The 21737-nt window shown below is 42.3% G+C and overlaps 1 protein-coding gene across 1 annotated transcript in view; it reads left to right on the top strand.

Annotated features, from left to right (window-relative positions):
• The first annotated feature begins 7817 nt into the window (after nucleotides 1–7817).
• LOC123348119 (natural killer cells antigen CD94-like) overlaps nucleotides 7818–21737 on the top strand; it is a 29354-nt gene continuing 15434 nt past the window's right edge. The window contains exons 1-2 of the mRNA XM_044985502.1: nucleotides 7818–7940; nucleotides 20778–20873. Coding sequence (XP_044841437.1) covers nucleotides 20780–20873 — 94 coding nt within the window. The 5' untranslated portion in view covers nucleotides 7818–7940; nucleotides 20778–20779. The remainder of the gene's footprint in view (nucleotides 7941–20777; nucleotides 20874–21737) is intronic.

Below are 21737 nucleotides of genomic sequence, written 5' to 3'. Positions count from 1 at the left end.
ATGCTCAGAGGGGACAGTGACTCTGCTACTGATCACTTTTCTGTAGAGTGAAACTAGAGGCTGCTTCCCAGTGAGCAAGGCCGGCTCCAGGGGTTTTGCCCCCCAAAGCAGCCAAAACAAAACAAACAAACAACCCCCCCCACACACACAAAGCTGCGATCGCGATCTGCGGCAATTTAGCAGGAGGGCCTTCGCTCCGACCGGGAGTGAGGGACCCTTTGCCAAATTGCTGCCTCTCCGGAGGGGCCGCCCCAAGCACCTGCTTGCTAAGCTGGTGCCTGGAGCCGGCCCTGCTTCCCAGCCTGTGACAATGCCCCAGTGCCCATTGGAACCCACATCACGTGAGTCGAGCTTCCCTCAGGCTCCAGATCAGGCTCCATCCAAGCTGAAAATCCCTATAAAGAGAATTAAGATGCCTTATAATAACAGTACCAGGAGAGTTCATAAGGAGGTTGAGTGGGTTAACTCACTCTTTTTGGTCATGCACGAAAGGTATTGAAGCTACTTTGTATTGCAAAACAGATGCACAAAGGGAAGGCTGATACCCAGGCTCATCTAACCGACCACACAGGCCAAAGTATGCTTGGGACAAGAGGGGTTTCCCAACTACAAAGCTCAGGGATTAGGACAGGAAGAGGAAAACTACTGTTTTGTTAGTCAGTTTCGCTGAGCCTTATCTGAGTCCCTAGACAGAAACAGATGCAAGGGAGCTGCTTCTTTGGGACAGGACAGTGGTGGCTTAAAAACATGTCTGCTGGAAAGCATTGCCTTGTATACTATTTGTTACCATCCTGGCTTCAGAAAACAAGATTCACATACATTTTGTAAATTAAAAAAATTACAACAAGAAAGTACCCATGCTGCTGAGTTCTGCTCCAAACAGGAAACTGACCTGCAAGGCTCTGAAACTCTGATAACACTTCACAAAAGGTCAGCATCCCCTAAGTTAGAGTAATGCACCCCAAACCCTGGCAGTATGGAGAGAGTGGCCACTCTGTAACACTGGCTCTGAGCCCCAGAGCAAACTGTATATAAAATTAATGAAATCCAGCCCTGTAGAGGAGCCCAGAAGTTGTTCTGATACAGGTACAAAGTAGTTCAATTCTTTTATCTGGGTCAATCCCATTTCTACACAAGTATTTGTTTTTGTAAGTATGATGCTGAAATACATTTATAGCCTGCAGTCACAAGAATTCAAAGCAGGTATTAATCTTTGTTTAATTTCAGCAGAGCAGGACACTTTCCTAACATGATAAAATAGGAATTTGGGGGCCATAGATCTCATAGACTTTAACGTCAGAAGGGACCATTATGATCATCTAGTCTGACCTCCTGCACAATGCAGGCCACAGAATCTCACCCACCCACTCCTGTAACAAACCCCTAACCGATGTCTGAGTTACTGAAGTCCTCAAATCGTGGTTTAAAAGACCTCAAGGTGCAGAGAATCCTCCAGCAAGTGACCCGTGCCCCATGCTGCAGAGGAAGGCAAAAAACCTCCAAGGCCTCTGCCAATCTGCCTGGAGGAAAATTCCTTCCCGACTCCAAATATGGTGATCAGCTAAACTCTGAGCATGTGGGCAAGACTCACCAGCCAGACACCCAGGAAAGAATTCTCTGTAGTAACTCAGATTCCATCCCATCTAACATCCTGTCACTGACCAGTGGGCATATTTACCTGCTAATAATCAAAGATCAATTAATTGCCAAAATTGGGCTATCCCATCATACCATCCCCTCCATAAACTTATCAAGCTTAGTCTTGAAGACAGATATGTCTTTTGCCCCCACTACTCCCCTTGGAAGGCTGTTCCAGAACTTCACTCCTCTAATGGTTAGAAACCTTCGTCTAATTTCAAGTCTAAACCTCCTAGTGTCCAGTTTATATCCATTTATTCTTGTGTCTACATTGGTACTAAGCTTAAATAATTCCTCTCCCTCTCTGATATTTATCCCTCTGATATATTTATAAAGAGCAATCAGATCTCCCCTCAGCCTTCTTTTGGTTAGTCTAAACAAGCCAAGCTCTTTGAGTCTCCTTTCATAAGATTCATAAGGTTTCAGGTTTTCCATTCCTCAGAACATCCTAGTAGCCCTTCTTGTACCTGTTCCAGTTTGAATTCATCCTTCTTAAACATGGGAGACCAGAACTGCACATAATATTCCAGATGAGGGCTCACTAGTGCCTTGTATAACAATACTAACACCTCCTTATCTTTACTGGAAATACCTCACCTGATGCATCCCAAGACTGCATTAGTTTTTTTTAATGGCCATATCACATTGGCGGCTCATAGTCATCCTGTGATCAACCAATACTCCGAGGTCCTTCTCCTCCTCTGTTACTTCCGACTGATGTGTTCCCAATTTATAACCAAAATTCTTGTTATTAATCCCTAAATGCATGACCTTGCACTTTTCACTATTACATTTCATCCTATTACTATTACTCCAGTTTACAAGGTCATCCAGATCTTCCTGTATGACATTCTGGTCCTTCTCTGTGTTAGCAATACCTTCCAGCTTTGTGTCATCCACAAACTTTATTAGCACATTTCCACTTTTTCTGCCAAGGTCAGTAATAAAAGAATTAAATAAGATTGGTCCCAAAACCAATCCCTGAGGAACTCCACTAGTAACCTCCTTCCAGCCTGACAGTTCACCTTTCAGTATGAAATAACCCTTACATTTTCTAACATCAGATCAGAAACTTTACAATTTGAGACAATCATAAGCCTAGAAAGGGTTTACCAAGTGGAGACCCAGCTTCTACTAGAAAAAGATTTGTTCAGCACCCAAGTGTAAGCTATAGTCTCCTCTGGTAACCTGGGAAGGAAAGAAACTTCACTGCTAGTCATGCAAGTTATGGGCTAAAGATAGTGTTAATGAAGGGGGAGTGGTGGAGGAGGGAGAGGAATCTGGTAGAGATAAGGGATTTCTAAAACCCTCCAAATTGCTTCCAAAAATCTCAGGAATTTTGGTGGTATTATGCATCTTGAGGGCATGATGTATCAGACACTTACAGTTCATTGGAAAAAGAACAGGAGTACTTGTGGCACCTTAGAGACTAACAAATTTATTTGGGCATAAGCTTTCGTGGGCTACAGCCCACTTCATCGGATGCATGCAGTGGAAAATATAGTAGGAAGATATATATAGTGTGTATGGTAACACCCATTGTTTCATGTTCTCTCTCTCTCTCTCTCTTTCTCTCTCTCTCTCTCTATCTTCCCACTGTATTTTCCACTGCATGCATCTGATGAAGTGTGCTGTAGCCCACGAAAGCTTATGCTCAAATAAATTTGTTAGTCTCTAAGGTGCCACAAGTATTCCTGTTCTTTTTGCGGATACAGACTAACACGGCTGCTACTCTGAAAACAGTTCATTGGAAGGGGTTGCGCCATCCTTCCCAACCCAGGTCTTGTTTGGTCCATTACAGGATAGTCCAATCCAAAAAGAAGGAAGTGTTTGCAAAGTGAGAAAATCCTTATGGGAACCAAAACAAGCAAGTGTAACTCAGCTGATGAAAACGGGGAATATTGTTGGCTGGACTTAAGAACACTACTACACTGAGTGCAGTTGCTCAAGGAATTGGAGCACATCCTCTGCCTTTAAGTCCTATGTTAAGTTTACCTGCCTGCTGTATCTAGTCCAGTAGGACAGGATTATATGTTCAATCCTAGTTGACAGGAGGGCAGCATTCCTTTTCACCTCCAATATGTTTGCAGTGTGAAGTTCAGAAATGGCATGACAGGTCATGAGGGAATTCTGGGCATTTGCCCCCCTCCCCACATCCACAATTCCCAGGGACACCAGCAGGTATCCCAAAATGCACAGAAAAAAATTGCCATAAGACAATGAATGTGCAGGAGGTTTCAGAGGACACTGGGATATGAACCCACAGTGCAACTTGCTTTTAGTGACATAAATATGCTTCTGTGTGGGCATAAAGACTGACACATGCAGCACAGTGTGAATGCACTCCAAAATATGTTTTTGGTAGAACTGTGCTGACAAATCTTATACTGGTGTGACTTCTATGTCTAGACAAGTCCTTAGTTCCTTTGAAAACCCCAGCCTATAAACCCTATTGTTAACTCACATCTAACTTGGTCCACTAAAGCCCTTTGGTCTGTTCTGAGCTCAGAAAAGAACTGTTTTGAACAGCTTTATGCAATTCAGGTCTAGAATGTGTGTTAGGCATGAATGACTATAAGTAAACCGGTGTTCATTGGCAATATGAGCTCTGTTGAAGATGAAGGTAGTTGCCAGCAATATGTGCACTCCCATTCTTATCTCCCCTTTCTCTTCCTAATACCAGAAGATTGCCTGGCCTTTTTACAAGGTATCACCCTGTTCCTGTTGTCAAAGTGAGATATAGGCAGAGGAAGTGGCAACCCTTCTCAGCTGCTCCGAGATGAAGCAATAACTGACAGCATCGAGGCAATCTTTAATAACACCACAGGAACAGAAATGGATTTTAAAACCAATTGTACTATTGTGTTTCTAAATCTGAGTTTGACTGAATATTTTCTTAAAGTTTTCCCATTATAGCAGCCTTTAACAAATCAATCAGCTCTATTAGAAACAAACTCTGTTAAGTGATTATAAACATAGAACTGGAAGGGACCTCTTGGGTTATCAGATCCAGTTCCTCCCTCCCACAGGCAACCCCCCACTCCCCACATTCATATAATCCTGTTCAACAGTGTATCAAGCTCTATCTTAAAACCAAGTAAGTTGTTTGCCCACCACTGCTTCTACTGGGAGGCTGTTCTAGAACCTCATTCCTCTGAGGGTTAGAAACCTAATTTCCAAGCTAAATTTATTTCTAGCCACTTTATACCCATTTTTTATACCCTGGACAATATTTATTCTCTTGTTTAGTGACTTGTTCACAAATCGATTCTGATATCTGTTGATCTATTTGTTGTTCATAAGTATATGCAAATTAGTTTTACAAGTATTTCTTATCTTGTGGCTTAGTTCAAAAAATTGTTGTCAGAGCAGTTGTTTGGCTAATTCAGTATCTTGTCCTTGGCAGCGACCAGGTCCAGATGCTTCAGAGATAGGTGCAAGAAGCCTCTTACTAGATAAACCTGCCTATAGGGAGAATTATTTCCTAACCCTGCCAGGTAATGCAGGATTTATGCCCTGAAGCATGATGATTTTTAATCCTTCCAAAATATATTCCCAATTTGTTTCCCTATGTAATATCTCTGTGGATGTTCTCATTATCCACGTATAAATCTCATCCTTTTTTGACTCCTCCACTAGGCATGGATTTGGCTCATTGGGTTTGATTGAATCCAGATTTAGTTGTTTTAAATGTGCCTGGATATGACTGAAATGTTCACTTTGTAGATTTCATTTCCTAATATCTTTCAGCCTTTGAATAGTCTGGTTATATGTTGAAGTTAACACCTCAAGGTAGCTGAGCTGAGCTGTGGTCACTGTTTTTTATAGCTGCTGGCTTTCTTCCAGGCATAGGGTAGAGATTAGCAACTTCTGTTTCACTGTTAAAGCTATTTGCAATGGCCTATACATTTCAAGATTCAAGTTACCATTTTCAGAGTTCTGTTATAGTAAACAAATGTTTAGATTCCATGCAAAACAGAAAAAATTGTGAGAAGAGCCTAAAAATTCAGGGGCTATTGTTTTTGTGTCTTCTACTCTTTTTGCAGCTGGGACTATGAAGTGTATATAGTGTAATGAGCCAGCCAGCTCTCATAAGACATCTTCCCTGCAGGACTGAGCCAAAGATCCAGGAATGACCCAAAGGCCATCACAATGAGCTGAGTTGCATAGCTAATAGGGAATCTGGTTATCCTGAGGGCCTTCACAGGATTGATCCCAGAGAACATTCAGTCATTTTAGAGCCTAGCAACTGCTCTGGGAAAGGACCCTCCCTTGCCTTACCTGAAAGCTCATAGTAGGCCCACAAGTCCCTAAGGCCCTGGAAGAGAGAGAGTCAGGAAAGGGCAGGAGAATGCTGCTTGCAGGAAGCAATAGCGAATATCCCAGGAAACATGCTGTCAGGAGATGAATAGTGTGGTCTGCAGAAGCCAGAGGAAGCTGCTACGAGGTTGCAGGAGAGGGGAGGACTAGGAGTCTCAGCAAGGAGAGGAAAAGAAAGGTGGATCCAGAAATTAAGCCTGAGCAGAGGCAGGAAGGAAAACTGTGCTGGGGAAAGCTTGCAGGGAGAGGTGGAGACTGGCCCTGCAGCCAGAAAGAACCACATAAGGAGACTGCTAGAGACTGCTAGGTCAAAGTTTGCTGCTCACTGAGCAGTGCTCAGGCATTTCCACTTCTTGTCCCAGCTGAAACTAAGAAATGCAAAAATTAAACACAAAGTCAAACCAATTTTTATGAACCTCAGTAAAACATTTGTTGTTTTGGATAAATCTGGGTGAAAGTTCATATATGTATTGTACCCAAACTAGTTTGTCCTGGGCCCAGTTTCAGTGATGTCGTTTTCATGATGCTTTGTCCCTGGGATCTGGAAATTCACTCCTCCATGGATTCTACAGACTCTAACCAATATCAGGAAAAATGCAGGGCCAAATTCAGCTCTCAGTCATAATGTAAATAAGGAGTAACTTCACGGAGATAGGTGGAGATACTGATTTGCACCAGTGTAAATGAGGGAAGAATTTGGCCCACTGTTTCTCCCTCCAGAAAGATTCTCTAAATCTCTAAGATAAAACTTTCCTCTAGGCCTCCTTGTGCATGCTAAGTCTGATTTGAATTCTCTCTCTCTCTTTAGATTGTGAGCACCTTGGGACAGATGTTGTACTCAGCTGTGCACACTGTCAGCACTTAATAAATCATCATTTAGCACTGCCCCTATTCCAGATGTGCACAGCTGTTTTTCATTTTCTTCCACATTCTCAGAGCTGAGAGATGTAGTAGAGACCACAACCCATACCGCTAGAGACCCAGAAATGTCATCAGTGAAAAACTTCATCCAAAGTTCTTCTTGTGCCTTTCTCATTCTAAGGGTTGTATACAGAGAAGGCTGGATTCCTGACTTTGATGCAATGTCACTCATAGACAGCACATCCCAGAAACTACCCATTCAGGCAAGCTAAATGCCGTCTCCAGCCTCTCACTTTCCTCTCTTGACTGCCAAATAGGAATGAAGGTGTTTATGGGGTTGAAGATGCTGAAGCCACAAGTTCTGATGTTGATAGGTAATAATTGGAGATATACCAATCTCCTAGAACTGGAAGGGACCTCAAAAGGTCATCGAGTCTAGCCCCCTGCCTTCACTAGCAGGACCAATTTTTTGCCCTAGATCTCTAAGTGGCCCCCTCAAGGATTGAACTCACAACCCTGGGTTTAGCAGGCCAATGCTCAAAACACTGAGCTAGCCTTCCTTGATGATGATGCTCAATCCACCAGTGCTGCTGGTGGTGGGGAGTCCTGTTTGGGCCCCAGCCCAAATACCATTGAAGTCAGTGGGAATCTTTTTGTTGACTTCTATGGCCATTGGAGAGTAAACATGAAAAGTCCCATCCAAGAACTAAAGCAAGAAAGGTATGTTCTTGGACTTCAGTTGAGTATTTGTTTCTGACAGTTACTTAGCTTCAGAATTTAAGTAAAAACAAGTAGCTTTTGAAGTTAAAATAACAGGTGTTGTCAGTGCTGGTTCAGTCATCAGAAGAGGAAAGTCTCTTTGTTCTCAGTGCTTTTGGACAAGGGCCGTGCCTCTCTGATCAACAATATGAGCGCTTCCTGTGCGGTTTCAGCCGGAACATTGCAGAACAAATAATTATTCCTCTCTTGGCTGGTGCTGTCCCTCTTATAACAGGACACTCGAACGGTGATATCACACTGCCCATCTCTCTCCTTGTGGGCAAAGTCAAGGGAAGTTCAGGATTTAAAGTTGTAGTCTAGGACTTCAGGCCGAGGCTGTGGACCCTCCAACACAAAGAAAGGTAATACCAGCTTTTCTCCAGGGACTTTCCTTTTTACTAAGGTAATTGTTATAGATTACATCCCTTGTGTGTGTTTGTACATTATTTTTTTTATTTCTTTGGATAAAGTTTAATACAAACTGCACTGGGAAGTCTTGCAATTGTAGTCTAGTATTTATTTAATGTCTGAGGTGACATTTTCCCTCCCTTATGGACCAAGGCAAGCTAGTATCAAACAGCACTGAACAAAGCACTTGGAAAGAAGACCAATTGTGAGGTGATGAGGTCAATGGGAGTTGAGAGTTCTCAACACATTGCAGAATTGGACTCTGTGGTTCTGATACAGCAGTGTACAATGTGTGGGTGGACTGCAGAACACTCACACGGCCAAGCTGAATTTAATGGCGCTCCATGTGAGCATAGCGGTCCACCTGTGCATTGTACATTGTAGGATAAGGCCATATAGATATAGCTACTAGAGCTGGTCCCCAAAATGGGACAGGGAGGGGGAGTAAAATATTTTTGTGAAAAGATTTTGTTTTTTCTTCTGTTTTGAACATTTTTTAATATAATTAAAACTTCAAAAGGTAAAATTGTAACCTTCTTTATAGTTGATTGGAAAATGGGAGAGGAAAGTTTACAGAAAGAAAAACAGAGTTTGCGTCCCTTTAGTCCATACAGTCTAATTAGAGAACACACAGGAGGAAAAGAGGGAAGTGTTCGTGTGAGATGTTTCTTCTTTGCCTTCGTTCCTTTCCTGTGTACTATTTATTTCTAAGATTTTCCTATTTATTTCTGTATTTTCAATGGGTTTGTAAGCCTTAACTATTTGCCTGGTTTTGGTCTCTGTTTAGCCTGCTTTCTTTTTAATAGATTGCTCTTTTGCCCTTGCAGCTTCTTTCTTTCTTTCTTTCTTTCTTTCTTTCTTTCTTTCTATTTTAATCCTACCTCACAAACCATAGAGAACAATCTTATCTTGGCCAGAGGATTGGACTAGGGGTAATATTTTCAAAAGTCCCTAAGGACCAGATTTTCAAAAGTGTTTAGACATCTAAAGATGCAAATAGTTGCCCAATGGGATTTTGAAGGCACCTAAGTCTCATGGGAATTAGGTGCTTGTCAAAATCCTATTAGGTGCCCATTTTCAAAGTGACTTAGGCACTTAGGAACCTAAATCTCATTGATTTTCAAAGCCAAACTCACTTTTGAAAATGTTACCCTAATGAATTACAATTAGATTGTGGTCTGTTACATCTCAAATGTCTATGAGTCTATGATTTGCTGAACTCTAGAGTGGCCATGAAATGTTCATTAAATCAAATTTTAAAAGATTACAGAACTGCAAATACTAGTGATTGAATCCTGTTAGGTGCTGAATGCCCCTTAATCTACTCTGAAATGCCTATGAAGTCAGCAGGAGTTGAAGGAGATCTGCAATTCATCGGACTGGCTATTAAAGCTGCAATTATGTGCAATGGAAAACTGGGGATGCAGATTTTTGTTTCATACCCTCCAGCTCGTGCCTCTTAGGGACTAAATCCAAAAGATCTCTGCAAATAATCATTCTGAATTATTATTCTTTAATGAAATATAGAAAGGAGAGATGGAAAAGACGTAGCAATGAAGAACTGTACTCGACAGTCTACTTTACAAGGCTTTGCCCAGTCCAGTTTTAAATTACTCAGGTTTTAACTGACCCAAGCCACATTCTAACAGGGCTTGCCCAGGGCTTCCCAGAGGATTCTGGGGGCCTGGGGCAAAGCAATTTTGGGGGCCCCTTCCATTAAAAAAAAAGTTGCAATACTATAGAATACTATATTCTCGTGGGGATCCCTGTGGGGCCCGGGGCAAATTGCCCCACTTGCTCTCCCGCCCCCGGTCGGCCCTGGGCTCACTATGCTACAGGGGAACACTTTATGATATTCAGCATTCATTTTCCCTTTATGCAATTTCTCCTCATTACTGCTAATAATACCTAAGAAAATGTTAGAGAATTTCTCTTCAGCTTTCTTGCATTCACCCTTCAAATACTTGTTATAAGAAGGGACATAGAAATTTTCACACTTGATCAGACTAGTTCACGCCCAGTATCTAGCCCCTGACAATGGCTAGCACCAGATGCTTCCCAATGAAGTTTTAAACCCTCACATTAGTCATATGTGGAATAATCTGCCCCTGACACTAGGCTTCATTCTGAGTTCTAACAGGGGTTGGCGTAAACACTGATTCATGAGGTTTAATATCCCTTCCCTAACTTTTGTTGTATGCAGTGTTGTTGTAGCCATGTGAAAGCTTGTCTCTCTCACCACCAGAAGTTAGTCCAATAAAAGGTATTATGTCCCTTGCCAGGACTCTCTAAAATTGTTGTTGCCATTAATTACAATTCTGGATATTCTGATATCCATATAAATGTCCCTTTATGAATCCTTATAAATTCTTGGCCTCATTGACTTCCTGTGGCAGTGAGTTTCACAGTTTATTTACATAGTATGTGAAAAAGTATTTACTTTTATCAGTTTGGAATTTCCCACCTTTTGATTTAATTGAATGTCCCTTTACAGAGACTGAGAGAACAGAATTTACTGCTCTGCCCTCTCTAGATTATTTATTACTTTGTATAATGTTATCATGGTCCTTCTTCTTCATCTTATTTCTAAAATAAATAATTCCAGTCTTTTCAATCTGTCTTCATATGTGGGTTTTCCCATTATCTTGATCGTTCTTTTTTTTTCACAATTGCTTTTTTGGAGATGGGATGTCCAATGCTGTACACAGTATCTAGATGAGGCCAGGGCAGTGATTTATATAAAGGCATAATATTTTTGTATAATTCTCTATCCTATTACTTATGCATCCTAACATTTTGTTTGCTTTGTTGACTGCAGCTGCACACAGAGCAAAGGTTTTCATTAATCTATCTACAGTGAGGTCTGGGTCCCTTTCCTGAGTTGATACATTAATTTAGACCTCTGTAAGGTGTACGAGTTGTTTAAACTTTCCCTTCCAATGTGTATTACGTTGCATTTATTGAATTGGGTTTCATTTTCAATCATGTTGCCCATTTTTCTAGCTTGTTTAGGTCTCTCTGAAGTTCTTCACAATCCTCGCTGGTCCTGATTGACCTAAATAGCATTGTCATTTTGCTGCCTCATTATTTTCGCCACCTCTTTCCATGCTATTAATAAACACATTCTAGAACATGGGATCTCATACAGAACCTTGAGGCCACCAATGTTAACTTTTTCCGTGATGAACACTGACCATTTACTACAACTCTGCTTTCTGCCTTGGAGCCAGTTTTTGATCCTTGACTATACTGTGCGTCACACCCCATGACAACTTAACTTCTTCAGTAGCCTTTTGTGTGGGACCTTCTCAAGGGCCTTTTGAAAGTTGAAATAAATTATATCAGCTGATTCTAATTTATCTACTACCTTATTGCCATATTTAAAGAATTCTAAAGGATTCATGAGACATGATTTTCCTTTGCAGAATCTGTGCTGGTTAGACCCTATCAGATCATGATCTTCCAGGTGTTTTGTTGTTGTTTTAAATTATATTTACAACCAATTTACCAAGTACAGATATAATGCTTGCTGATCTATATTTCCACAGATCACCCATAAAGCCTTTTTCAAATACAGGTACAACATTTGTTACCCTCCAGTCCTCGGGAACAATGTCTGTTTTTAATGAGAGATGACATATTTTTGTTAGGAGCTGCTCAGCTAATTCGTACTTAAGCATCTTCAAAATGCTGAGATGTACCATCTGGGCCTGGTGACATACTAATTTATAAATTATTTGGTTGCTCACGCACCGCTTCTTCTGACAGATCAATCTCTGCAACCCAATCTCTGTTACCAGAAAAAAGCAGGTCAGGGTAGGAATCTCACCAACATCCTCTGTGATGCAAAGAAATCATTTAGCTTCTCAGCAGTGTCTCATCCTTAATTGCTCCTTATAAGCTCTGGTGATTCAGAAGATCCACTGATTTTTTTCCCCAGGGTTTCTGCGTCTGCTAAACTTAAACAATCTCTTGTTTGTTTTTATACCTATTTGCTCTACAAAATTCATTTTGATTCTTCTAATTTCCCTCTTACCAGTTGTAATTTCTGATCCTTTTTATTAGCCTCAGTAGGGTCAGATTTCCAAATTTTGAAGGAACTCTCTTTGGCTTGAATAGCTTCTCAAAACCCACCATGTAGCCATATTGGCTTATTCCTTGCCTTTCTGGTTCTTTTTTCATTCATTGGTACATGAATTTTCTGAAATTTTATTATGGTTTAAGTTGCATCCATGCCACCTCTAGGGAGTTTACTTTATTTGCTTTTTCAAGATCCCTTAGTGATTGTTAAAACCACACATAACTTTAATTGACTTCCATGGAACTTAGGGCTTCTCTGCACTTCTTACATCATGAAGAAAAATTAATCTATTGAGTCTTCTGCCCCTTAACCATACCATAATGAAGGAAAGTTAAATACTGTAGATATGTCAGATAAGATTTGATTAGATTACAGATGTATTCTGTTGTATTTTCTCTGAATTTCCTTTAATTAGTGGATATATTTTTGGTTCTTAGAGGACCTCAAATTTACACAAAGTATTTTAAGGAGAAGACACAGCACTTCTAGAGTGCTAGAAGGCTGCCTCTGATTCTACAAGTATCAAGGGGTAGCCGTATTAGTCTGTATTGTGATGGGGTAAGGCCAGATGGCTACAGTAAAGTAGTGAGGAACAGGTATGTCAGCCCCAGGCTAAACAAATCCCTGGTACCATGGTAACCAAATAGCAGTTGCTCCAGGTTAATCAAGACACCTGGGGCCAATTAAGATCTTTCTAGAAGGCAGTAGAGAGAGCTACATTGATTGGGACACCTGAAGCCAATCAAGGGCTGGCTGGAACTAGTTAAAAGCCTCCCAGTTAGTCAGTGAGGTGTGTGTGAGTGAGAGAGAGAGAGAGAGAGAGAGGGTACGTCTACACTACGGGACTATTCCGAATTTGCATAAACCGGTTTTGTAAAACAGATTGTATAAAATCGAGTGCGTGCGGCCACACTAAACACATTAAATCGGTGGTGTGCGTCCACGGTCCGAGGCTAGCATCGACTTCTGGAGTGTTGCACTGTGGGTAGCTATTCCGTAGCTATCCCATAGTTCCCGCAGCCTCCCCCGCCCCTTGGAATTTCCGGGTTGAGATCCCAGTGCCTGATGGGGCAAAAATCATTGTCGCGGGTGGTTCTGGGTAAATGTCGTCAGTCACTCCTTCCTCTGGGAAAGCAACGGCAGACAAGCATTTCACGCCTTTTTTCCCTGGATTGCCCTGGCAGATGCCATAGCATGGCAATCATGGAGCCTGTTTTGCCTTTTGTGACTGTCACCGTATGTCTACTAGATGCCGCTGACAGAGGCGATTCAGCAGCGCTACACAGCAGCATGCTTTTGCTTTTGCATGACAGCAGAGATGGTTACCAGCCATACTGTACCATCTACCAATCCATAAATTGGTAAAAAGATGAGCATGGCTACCAGTCGTTTTGCACCATTTGCTGCTGTCATAAGTGCCCCTGGCTGCTCTTAGCCAGGGGTGCAAAAGCCAAAATTGGGAATGACTCCCAGAGTCAATCCCTCCTTTTTGGTATTTAAAAATAGAATCAGTCCTGCCTAGAATATGGGCAAGTGTACTAGAGAACCACTGTATCAGAGAGCACAGCTGCTCTGTGTCAGATCCTGCAGAAATTATGAGCTGTATGCTATTCACAGGGGGTGCTCCTGCAACAACCCCACCTGTTGATTCCATTCTTCCCCCAGCCTTCCTGGGCTACTGTAGCATTGTCCCCCCACTTGTGTGATGAAGTAATAAAGAATGCAGGAATAAGACACACTGACTTGTCAGTGAGAAATGAGTGGAAGGCAGCCTCCAGCTGCTATGATAGTCCAGACAGGACAGTAAGGAGTGTGGAGGAGAGGAGCCCAGCATCCCTCTGCTAGTCCAGGGGCAATTGAATCTTTTTTTTACACATGAAGGGTGGGGGCTGACAGAGCTCAGCCCCCTGTTGCTATGACGACGATGGTTATCAGCCATACTGTACCATCTACCAGGAAAAATTAGGGCCAGGCACCCTTGATAGACCTCACCGATGCTAGTCTGCATGGTTACCAGTCCTTTTGCACTGCCCCATGTGCCAATAGGCTGATGACGAGGACGGATACCAGTCGTATTGCACCATCAGCCACCCATGGCGGGGGGGAGCAAGGATGTTGGTGTTGAGTGCTGCAGCATCGGGTCTATCTGCAGCATTCAGTAAAGATAGGGTGACATGTTAAAGAGTCAAGAGAGGATTGTTTTCTCTTTCACTTCTGGGGGTGGCAGGGGGGGGGGGTGCGTAAATTGCCGAGCTATGCCCTGACCCACCGCGGACACTGTGTTTGACCCTAGAAGCATTTGGAGCTCAGCCAAGAATGCAAATACTTTTCGGAGACTGCAGGAACTGTGGGATAGCTTGAGTCCTCCAGTCCATGAGCGTCCATTTGATTCTTTGGCTTTCCGTTACGTTTGTCACGCAGCAGTGCGCTGAGCCCCTGCCATGGCGTCTGTCTGGAGATTTTTTAAAAATGATTTTGAATTTCGTCTTCTGTAACGGAGCACTGATAGAACAGATTTGCCTGCCCTTACAGCGATCACATCCGCATGGTCCATGCGGGAGCTCTTTCTTTATTTTGATTTTTAAATGCATCGCCACACGTGCTGATCTGAGCTCCACGCTAGGCAAACAGGAAATATTCAAAAGTTCGCGGGGCTTTTCCTGTCTACCTGGCCACTGCATCTGAGTTCAGATTGCTGTCCAGAGCGGTCAGTGGTGCACTGTGGGATACCGCCCGGAGGCCAATACCGTCGATCTGCGGCCACACTAACCCTAATCCGATATGGTAATTCCGATACTAGCGCTACTCCTCTCGTTAGGGAGGAGTACAGAAACTGGTTTAAAGAGCCCTTTATACCGATATAAAGGGCCTCTCAGTGTGGATGGGTGTGGCGTTAAATCGGTTTTACGCTCCTAAAACCGGTTTAAACGCCTAGTGTAGACCAGGCCAGAGAGAGAGAGAGAGGAGTTGGGAGCAAGAGGCGCAAGGAGAAGGAGAGAGTGTGCTGCTGGAGGACTAAGGAATACAAGGGTTATCAGACACCAGGAGGAAGGTCCTGTGGTGAGGATAAAGAAGGTGTTTGGAGGAGGTCATGGGGAAGTAGCCATGGGAGTTGTAGCTGTCTTGCAGCTGTTACAGGAGGCACTATAGACAGCTGCGATCCACAGGGCTCTGGGCTGGAACCCGGAGTAGAGGGCGGGCCTGGGTTCCCCCCAAACCTCCCAACTCCTGATCAGACACAGGAGGAGTTGACCCAGACTGTGGGTTCAACCAGAGAGGAAGATCACTAAGGTGAGCAAATCCGCCAATAAACGCAGGACCCACCAAGGTAGAGGAGGAACTTTGTCACAGTATCTACAAAAACAACAAGGAGTCTGGTGACACCTTAAAGACTAACAGATTTATTTGGGCATAAGCTTTTGTTGGTAAAAAAACACTTCTTCAGATGCATGGAGTGAAAATTACAGATGCAGGCATTATATACTGACATATGAAGAAAAGGGAGCTACCTCACAAGTTGAGAACTAGTGTTGACAGGGCCAATTTGATCAGGGTGGATGTAGTCCACTCCCAATAATTGATGAGGAGGTGTCAATTCCAAGAGAGGCAAAGCTGCTTTTGTAGTGAGCCAGCCACTGCAGAACTAAAATTCATTTGCAAATTTAACAGCATTAATTTGGGCATGAATAGGGACTGGGAGTGGCCAACTGTATTTTGAAGGTAGCAATCTGACAAACATCTTCTCCCAACTCACTTTTAATTTTGCAGAAAAATTTTACCTTGGGCCAAGTCCTCACCTACTAATTTTAATACAAATCTGCCGTTTTGGTGATTTATGTGGAGCCCCAAAATTGAGTTTATAATAGAAACTAAATTGCAGCTGTAACTAGATAGGGCCTGCATCATTCCATTATATTTACATTATTTTTTATAAATACAGGCAGTTACTAGTATCAAAAGGAGATAAAGTGAGGCTTCTCTATTCGTCCCATTTTCTTATGTCACCTTCATCACTATCTATCTGAGTACCTTTCAGTAGTGCACCAAGGGAGGTGACTAACATCTGTCACATACTTTGATCTTTTCTTCTCCTCTGTCCTAGGGGAAATTATGTGAACAGTGTAGTTTGGAGGGTGTGTGTGTGTGTGTATTTTCCTTTAAAATAAATTATATGTACTCTGTTATATGTTTATGCTATCAAAGGCAAAGTTTGAGAATTGCGCCTTGCACTTGGAGCAGAAGGTGATGTTTGTGGTGGTTCTTAGTTCCTGTGGAAGTTTGCTAATGAGGAATTTGTCTCCTATATAGACCAGCTTTGTCCTTGTGGTACAAAGTACCATTATGCCAAAGAAGTGGAGTTGTTGGTCCCATGGCCTGATCCTGGAGCTTCAAGCAATCTTTTAGGAATCTGAGCACCATGAAGATAGAGACCAATATCTTTAATTTGACCTGGTATTCTATAGGGAGCTAGTCCAGTGAATGGAAGACTGGTGTTATATGTGTGCGGCAGCCTGTATTGCTGAGGAGACATGCTGCATCTTTCTGTAGTAGTTGGAATGTCCTGCGGCTGATGGCTTCATGCCCAGCTAAAAAGCATTGCTAGCCCAGCCAGGAGGTGACAAAGGTGTGTATAACATTGGGATGGGATGGAGTGTCCTAGCCAGCCATAAAAGGTAGAATGTTTGTGATGTTGCACCCCATAATGCTTTATAGAAATATGCTTATGAATGTAAATATGACATAAATGGAATATGTTTTATGAAAAAATTCATAGGCAGGAGTTGTAGACCAAGCTGGATGAACAAGAATCTCAGAGAAGTGATTAAGAAAAAGCAGAAAGCCTACAAGCAGTGGAAGATGGGAGGGATTAGCAAGGAAAGCTACCTTCTTGAGGTCAGAACATGTAGGGATAAAGTGAGAAAAGCCAAAAGCCATGTAGAGTTGGACCTTGCAAAGGGAATTAAAACCAATAGTAAAAGGTTCTATAGCCATAAAAATAAGAAGAAATCAAAGAAAGAAGAAGTGGAACCGCTAAACACTGAGGATGGAGTGGAGGTTAAGGATAATCTAGGCATGGCCCAATATCAAAACAAATACTTTGCCTCAGTCTTTAATGAGGAGCTTAGGGATATTGGTAGGATGACAAATGGGCATGAGGATATGGAGGTAGATATTACCACATCAGAGGTAGAAACCAAACTCGAACAGCTTAATGGGACTAGATAGGGGGGCCCAGATAGTCTTCATCCAAGAATATTAAAAGAACTGGCATATGAAATTGCAAGCCCATTAGCAAGAATTTTTAATGAATCTGTAAACTCAGGGGTTGTACCATATGACTGGAGAATTGCTAACATAGTTCCTATTTTTAAGAAAGGGAAAAAAAGTGATCTAGGTAACTACAGGCTTGTTAGTTTGACATCTGTAGTATGCAAGGTCTTTGAAGGAAAAAGTAGTTAAGGACATTGAGGTCAATGGTAATTGGAACAAAATACAACATGGTTTTACAAAAGGTAGATCGTGTCAAACCAACCTGATCTCCTTTGAGAAGGTAACAGATTTTTTAGACAAAGGAAACGCAGTGGATCTAATTTACCTCCATTTCAGTAAGTCATCTGATACAGTTCCACATGGGGAATTATTAGTTAAATTGGAAAAGATGGGGATCAATATGAAAATTGAAAGGTGTATAAGGAACTGGTTAAAGGGGAGACTACAATGGGTCATACTGAAAGATGAACTGTGGAGTTCCTCAGGGATCGGTTTTGGGACCAATCTTATTTAATCTTTTTATTACTGTCCTTGGCACAAAAAGTGGGAATGTGCTAATAAAGTTTGTGGATGAGACATAGCTGGGAGGTATTGCTAACACAGAGAAGGACCAGGATATCACACAGGAAGATCTGGATGACTTTGTAAACTGGAGTAATAGTAATAGGATGAAACTTAATAGTGAAAAGTGCAAGGTCATGCATTTAGGGATTAATAACAAGAATTTTAGTTATAAATTGGGGACACATCAGTTGGAAGTAACAGAGGAGGAGAAGGACCTCGGAGTATTGGTTGATCACAGGATGAGTAAGAGCTGCCAATGTGATATGACCATTAAAAAAGCTAATGCAGTCTTGGGATGCATCAGGCGAGGTATTTCCAGTAGAGATAAGGAGGTGTTTGTACCATTATACAAGGCACTGGTGAGACCTCATCTGGAATACTGTGTGCCGTTCTGGTCTCCCATGTTTAAGAAAGATGAATTCAAACTGGAACAGGTACAGAGAAGGGCTACTAGGATGATCTGAGGAATGGAAAACCTGTCTTATGAAAGGAGACATAAAGAGTTTGGCTTGTTTAGACTAACCAAAAGAAGGCTGAGAGGAGATCTAATTGCTCTTTATAAATATATCAGAAGGATAAATATCAGGGAGGGAGAGGAATTATTTAAGCTTAGTACCAATGTAGACACAAGAACGAATGGATATAAACTGGATACTAGGAAGTTTATACTTGAATTAGACGAAGGTTTCTAACCATTAGAGGAGTGAAGTTCTGGAACAGCCTTCCAAGTGGAGTAGTGGGGGCAAAAGACATATCTGTCTTCAAGACTAAGCTTGATAAGTTTATGGAGGGGATGGTATGATGGGGATAGCCCAATTTTGGCAATTAATTGATCTTTGATTATCAGCAGGTAAATATGCCCACTGGACTTTGATGGGATGTTAGATGAGGTGGGATCTGAGTTACTACAGAGAATTCTTTCCTGGGTGCTGACTGGTGAGTCTTGCCCACATGCTCAGAGTTTAGCTGATCGCCATATTTGGAGTCAGGAAGGAATTTTCCTCCAGGGCAGATTGGCAGAAGCCCTGGAGGTTTTTTGCCTTCCTCTGCAGCGTGGGGCATGGGTCACTTGCTGGAGGATTCTCTGCACCTTGAGGTCTTTAAACCACAATTTGAGGACTTCAGTAACTCAGAGATAGGTTAGGGGCTTGTTACAGGAGTGGGTGGGTGAGATTCTGTGGCCTGCATTGTGGAGGAGGTCAGACTAGATGATCATAATGGTCCCTTCTGACCTTAAAGTCTGAGTCTATGAGTAACATATCTTAGCAAAGGTTATGTTCTATTGAATGTATTCATCTTATTTGTATGCATGTATCATTTTTATATCTGACAGAACAAGGAGTAATGGTCTCAAGTTCAGTGGGGGGAGGTTTAGGTTGGATATTAGGAAAACCTTTTTCACTACAAGGGTGGTGAAGCACTGGAATGGGTTACCTAGGGAGGTGGTGGAATCTCCTTCCTTAGAGGTTTTTAAGGTCAGGCTTGACAAAGCCCTGGCTGGGATGATTTAGTTGGGAATTGGTCCTGCTTTGAACAAGGTGTTGGACCAAATTACCTGCTAAGGTATCTTCCAACCCTGATATTCTATGAGTCTATGATTCTATCTGAAGTTATGAGCTTTGGCTCTATGCTTGTATTTAAAGTGTTTGCTGTAGGAAGCACCTAAGGCAAATCTGGTCAACATAGTGTGAAGGGGTTATTCAAGGAATTGGGAGTACTTGGCTAACAATGGACCTTGATAAATGCCAATCCACATCTGAACTTTCCTGAGAACATTCAGACTAGCATATGGCCAGTGGCATTGGCCTCTAAAGAACTGAGTCATGCACGGACATGTGACTTGCCCATGTGACTCCAAAACTCCACCTTGTACTGGAATTCTGCATAGGGGGAGAGAGGGGTTTCCACGCACAAGAGAGATTATATAAGCCCCTGGGAAACCCCTCCATTTTGTCTTCAGCTGGCTCAAGTGACAGCCTCTCCACCCCACAGGATGCCTGGAAGAAACTGAAACAAAGGACAGTAACTATAGGGATATGAGTGATTTGTGGACCCAGACTAGAAGGAGGCTAGTCTGTCAAAGAATCTTATTGGAACATCTCTAAGGGTGAGATTTACCTGCATTTAGTTTCCTACCGTATTAAGCTTAGACTTGCGTGTTTTATTTTATTTTGTTTGGTAATTTACTTTGTTCTGTCTGTTATTACTTGGAACCACTTTAATCCTACTTTTTTATTTAATGAAATCACTTTTTACTTATTAATGAACCCAGAGTAAGTATTAATACTGGGGCAGATGGGGGGAGGGAACAGCTGTGCAGATCTCTCTGTCAGTGTTATTGAGGATGAACAATTTATGAGTTTACCCTGTATAAGCTTTATATAGGGTAAAATGAATTTATTTGGGTTTTGGTCCCCATTTGGAGCTGGGTATCTGAGTGATGTAGACAGGAGCACTTGTTAAGCTGTTTTCAGTTAAGCCTGCAGCTTGTGGGGGACGTGGTTCAGACTTGGATCTGTGTTTGCAGCAGGCAAACATGTCTGGCTCGAACAAGGCAAGGTACTGAAGTCCCAAGCTGGCAGGGAAAACAGGCTCAGAGGTAGTCTAGACACATCAGGTGGCAGTCCCAAGGGGGTTTTTGTGACCCAAACCGTCACAATGTTTCTTGTGGCCTTTGCTATGTGGGAGTTAAGCGTCTGTGAGGAATGCAGGAGCACTCGTCCTGAGCCACTGAGCTGGCTGGACTGTTACATTGCTCCTGTTCATGTTTATACACTTACTGGCTCTAACAGGCCATTTCACTGCGGTACAAATCCCAATGTTCATCTCAGTTCACTAACCCCATCTTTGGAATTTCTATCCCATAACCCACCAGAAATGAGTGAGCAGTCAGTGAGCTTTGTGGACCTCAGATTCCATACTCCTGAAGAGCAGAAGAGAAAACAAAGACCAAAACATGCCAGGGTCACAGGTACTGTATATTTATAATCTCCTGAATCTGTCTAATGTTGTTCTTTTAGCCCTATTCATATCTCCTTCTTGAACTTTATCCTACAAACCCTAACATTATAAAGCAGGGGTCGGCAACCTTTCAGAAGTGGTGTGCCGAGTCTTCATTTATTTACTCTAATTTAAGATTTTGCGTGCCAGTAATACATTGTAACATTTTTAGAAGGTCTCTTTTTATAAGTCTATAATATATAACTAAACTATTGTTGTATATAAAGTAAACAAGGCTTTTAATGAAGCTTCTTAAACATTTTTAAAATTAAATTAAAATGCAGAGCTCCCCAGACCGGTGGCCAGGACCTGGGCAGTGTGAGTGCCATTGAAAGTCAGCTTGCATGCCGCCTTCGGCACACGTGCTGTAGGTTGCCTACCCCTGTTATAAAACAAGAATCTGTGTTAGAATTTTTTCTCAAGTGTCAGTAAAAACTATGTTAGTTTTGCGCCAGTCTGTGAGATATGAAGGTACCCCCAGAAATGAATAGTTTTCCAGATATGGGAAGGAGGTGGCTTTGTGCCTACAAAGCCCTGGAATGCAGCAATTTGATTATGAAATAATAAACCCTTCTGTCACAGGGTGATACTCGCTGTTTAAGAGGGAAGGCTAGTGCACCTGTGATTGGTCAGCTGACCCCCAGGTGGGCTATCAGAGAAGGCATCTGGGTGGATTGCTCTCTGAGCAAATATTTTCCATCTTGAGAGCACTGTTCAGGTTTTCCAGAACTTCCATTGCCCTGAAGCCTCACCATGGAATCTTTCTGCCAGTTGGCAAAGCTTTGGAGCCATCACTCATGAGAAAGGTCTCTGTGGATGAGGGGAAAGCAGTGGA

The sequence above is a fragment of the Mauremys mutica genome, chromosome 1 (genome assembly GCF_020497125.1).
Source record: "Mauremys mutica isolate MM-2020 ecotype Southern chromosome 1, ASM2049712v1, whole genome shotgun sequence".
NCBI lineage: Eukaryota > Metazoa > Chordata > Testudines > Geoemydidae > Mauremys > Mauremys mutica.
The sequence above is the reverse complement of the archived record's forward strand: the minus strand, read 5'-3'. Positions and strand labels throughout refer to the sequence as shown.